The sequence below is a fragment of the Gavialis gangeticus genome, unplaced genomic scaffold (genome assembly GCF_001723915.1).
Source record: "Gavialis gangeticus isolate Ggan-Ray unplaced genomic scaffold, GavGan_comp1, whole genome shotgun sequence".
NCBI classification, from domain to species: Eukaryota; Metazoa; Chordata; order Crocodylia; family Gavialidae; genus Gavialis; species Gavialis gangeticus.
This window is the reverse complement of record NW_017729018.1, coordinates 15,044,430-15,046,893: the sequence shown is the minus strand read 5'-3', so window position 1 is coordinate 15,046,893 and position 2,464 is coordinate 15,044,430. Positions and strand designations below refer to the sequence as shown.

General features: G+C 40.7%; 1 protein-coding gene across 1 annotated transcript in view; it reads right to left on the bottom strand.

The window, feature by feature from the left end:
- Positions 1-349: 349 nt before the first annotated feature.
- SLC35E1 (solute carrier family 35 member E1) overlaps positions 350-2,464 on the bottom strand; it is a 9,208-nt gene continuing 7,093 nt past the window's right edge. Inside the window, exons 4-5 of the mRNA XM_019513658.1 lie at positions 1,990-2,235; positions 350-1,119 (exon numbers count right to left, since the gene is read on the bottom strand). Of these exons, the coding sequence (XP_019369203.1) occupies positions 886-1,119; positions 1,990-2,235 (480 nt within the window). The 3' untranslated portion in view covers positions 350-885. The remainder of the gene's footprint in view (positions 1,120-1,989; positions 2,236-2,464) is intronic.

The window sequence follows — 2,464 nt, the reverse complement described above, 5'->3', positions numbered from 1 at the left end:
AATTGCAGGAAGAGAGAGAGAGAGAGAGAGAGCGAGAGCGAGAGGGAGAGAGAGAGATACAGAATTACCTTTCAGACCTTAGCTGAAAGCAGAAGTCAGGTAGAATAGGCAGTAGTTTCAGTAGAACTAAGTTAGAAGCTTATGAAACAACCAAGGGCTAGGTGTATAGCTTTAGTAAACAATTACAGTGTTTCTCATCAAAGGCCACATACTTAAACAGTCACATGATGAAACACATTTTTTCATTTTTTTTATGGGGAAATTGAACACCCTAATCGTTTTAAGTTCCTGTCTCAACATGAGTCAACTTTATAGGGCAAATCTGGAGCAAGTCACAGGGAAAAATAAGTCACGTTGTTACAAATACTTTATTTGCCAACAAGTTTTCTATGTTGTCGGGGAAAAACTGATTCCTGAAAAAGTTACAAGACTTCATGATTCAGAAAACGTGAAGACTAGAGCCTTTAGCTCCGTTACTCCATTTGTTAATAATTAAAACTGTGACAGTGACATGAATTTGAGACGTCAGTTCTCTATGCTCCCCTTTTCCCCCAAATTTTACTTTAAATATTATTGACGGGCATGAGACCTTTCATTATATGGCAATGACAGCAGATATTTATGCTGCAGCTTCAAGCTTGCACTTTGGAACCGAATGTACAGTATAACTCTCACACTGAGATCCTGGCAATGTCAAACCCAACTGCATCATGTTTAGAGATGCTCAGCTGAAGATGAAAGCCTGTACCCCTTTCCACACACCATCATCTTCCCTTCTGCAAAATCTGTACAAATATCTTTAGCTTTACATTCATGGATGTGCCAGAAGTTTCTGATAATGCTGGGTAAATCTTGCATAACAGTCTATACCTGTTTGCCAAAATGCTATATATCAAATCGATTTAAGTTGTATGCGGTTGGATGGTTTTGCCTGTTATACTGGAAGTGATCCGTTAAAACATTGGTTCGGCCATACTGATAGTCTCCATGTTGCGAAAATGCCACGAGTCCATTCTGAGACTTTTCTGGAGTGTTCCGGTGATGGTCCAAATTTACAAGGTCTGCAGTTGTAATTGGAAGCAATTGCTTCTTTGCTTCCTGGTTTGCATCATATTTTGTCTGTGGAAATAACAGATTAACACAATCTCTCAGAGGCTGCCCAACAAGCAAATATGCTTAGGAAGAACAAAAGCTGTTCCAGAAGAAACCAGTAAGACTAAAGTCTGTGCTCACCAAAATATGACGTCCCCAGTCACTCCTGTTGTGACTCCCTACCCATTGTTATTCTTAGTTAATACGGCTTTTGAGCAAAACTGATGCTGAAGCCACTAGATTCTTAATCCTAATTTTTCATCAGGTTAAAATTGGAGATAGGAGTTTCACAAAGGCCAAAAACCACAACTAATCTAATGGCTGAAACCCTAAATTAACCTCTGTTAAGGCAAACGACATTTCTTCTGGTTACTGTACACCAGAACTCATACACAAACAAGTTAGCAACCTGTGCATTAATCTTCTCAGGGGGTTGGACTAGATGGCTTCCTGAGGTCCCTTCCAACCCTAATTTTCTATGATTCTATATTTATGTGCCTACAGAAACTCAAGAGAAGATCACCATCTTAAATGTTTGTAAGAACAAGTTAAAAAGCTGGCTGCTTCCAGGGGGCAGAGCCTGGCACTGGCACCACAAGTGGCTGCTGTAAAAATGAGTCTTCTGATCCACCAAAGCAGCACACTTAATTAGTGGCACAGCAAGTTCCCCCTTACTCCCATCCTGCGTAAGAGGGAATCTCCCTAAACAAGGCTCATTCATACTTTGGTCTCTGCTGAACCTACAAAACGTGGGCAACTTCTGATGATATGCGATGCAATTTTGATCTTTGTTCCGCTAATGGACAACTAAGTTAACAAAGGAACATTTTATGTTTACCAGAGCACAGCAGCTTTCAGATACTACTGACCAAAACAGGGGTCACAATGTAAACTTACCTTGTTATACAAGAATACTCCTAGAATAGCAGTCATCATTCCAAGAACATTGGTGCTGGTAACTGGGTTTCGAAGCATTATAAGAGAAACTGTTATGACCATGATTCTTTTTGTGGCATTTGCAACAGAGTAACTTAAAGGGCTGATCAAATTAAGAATGCTGAAGGCAATGACATTCTGGGCAAAGTTACAGAATCCACTGATTATGAGCAGCATTAAGGTCCAGGACCAATGAGACACAGTACTCTACAGGGAAAACAAAACGTAAGAGTCAGTTAATACATTCCGTTTCAGGGAAAAGATGAAGAAAACTTCCTGTACAAAAGTAGATGCAGCTCCCAGTAACTGCTGTAATTACCGGTCATCAGCTTTTTGATAGGGAAGACATCCTCACCCCCTCAGTAAAAAGGCTCAACACTACATGCCCTCCCCCCCCTTCCCCTGCCGTTCTGAAATTCACTGGCTGTCCATCTGG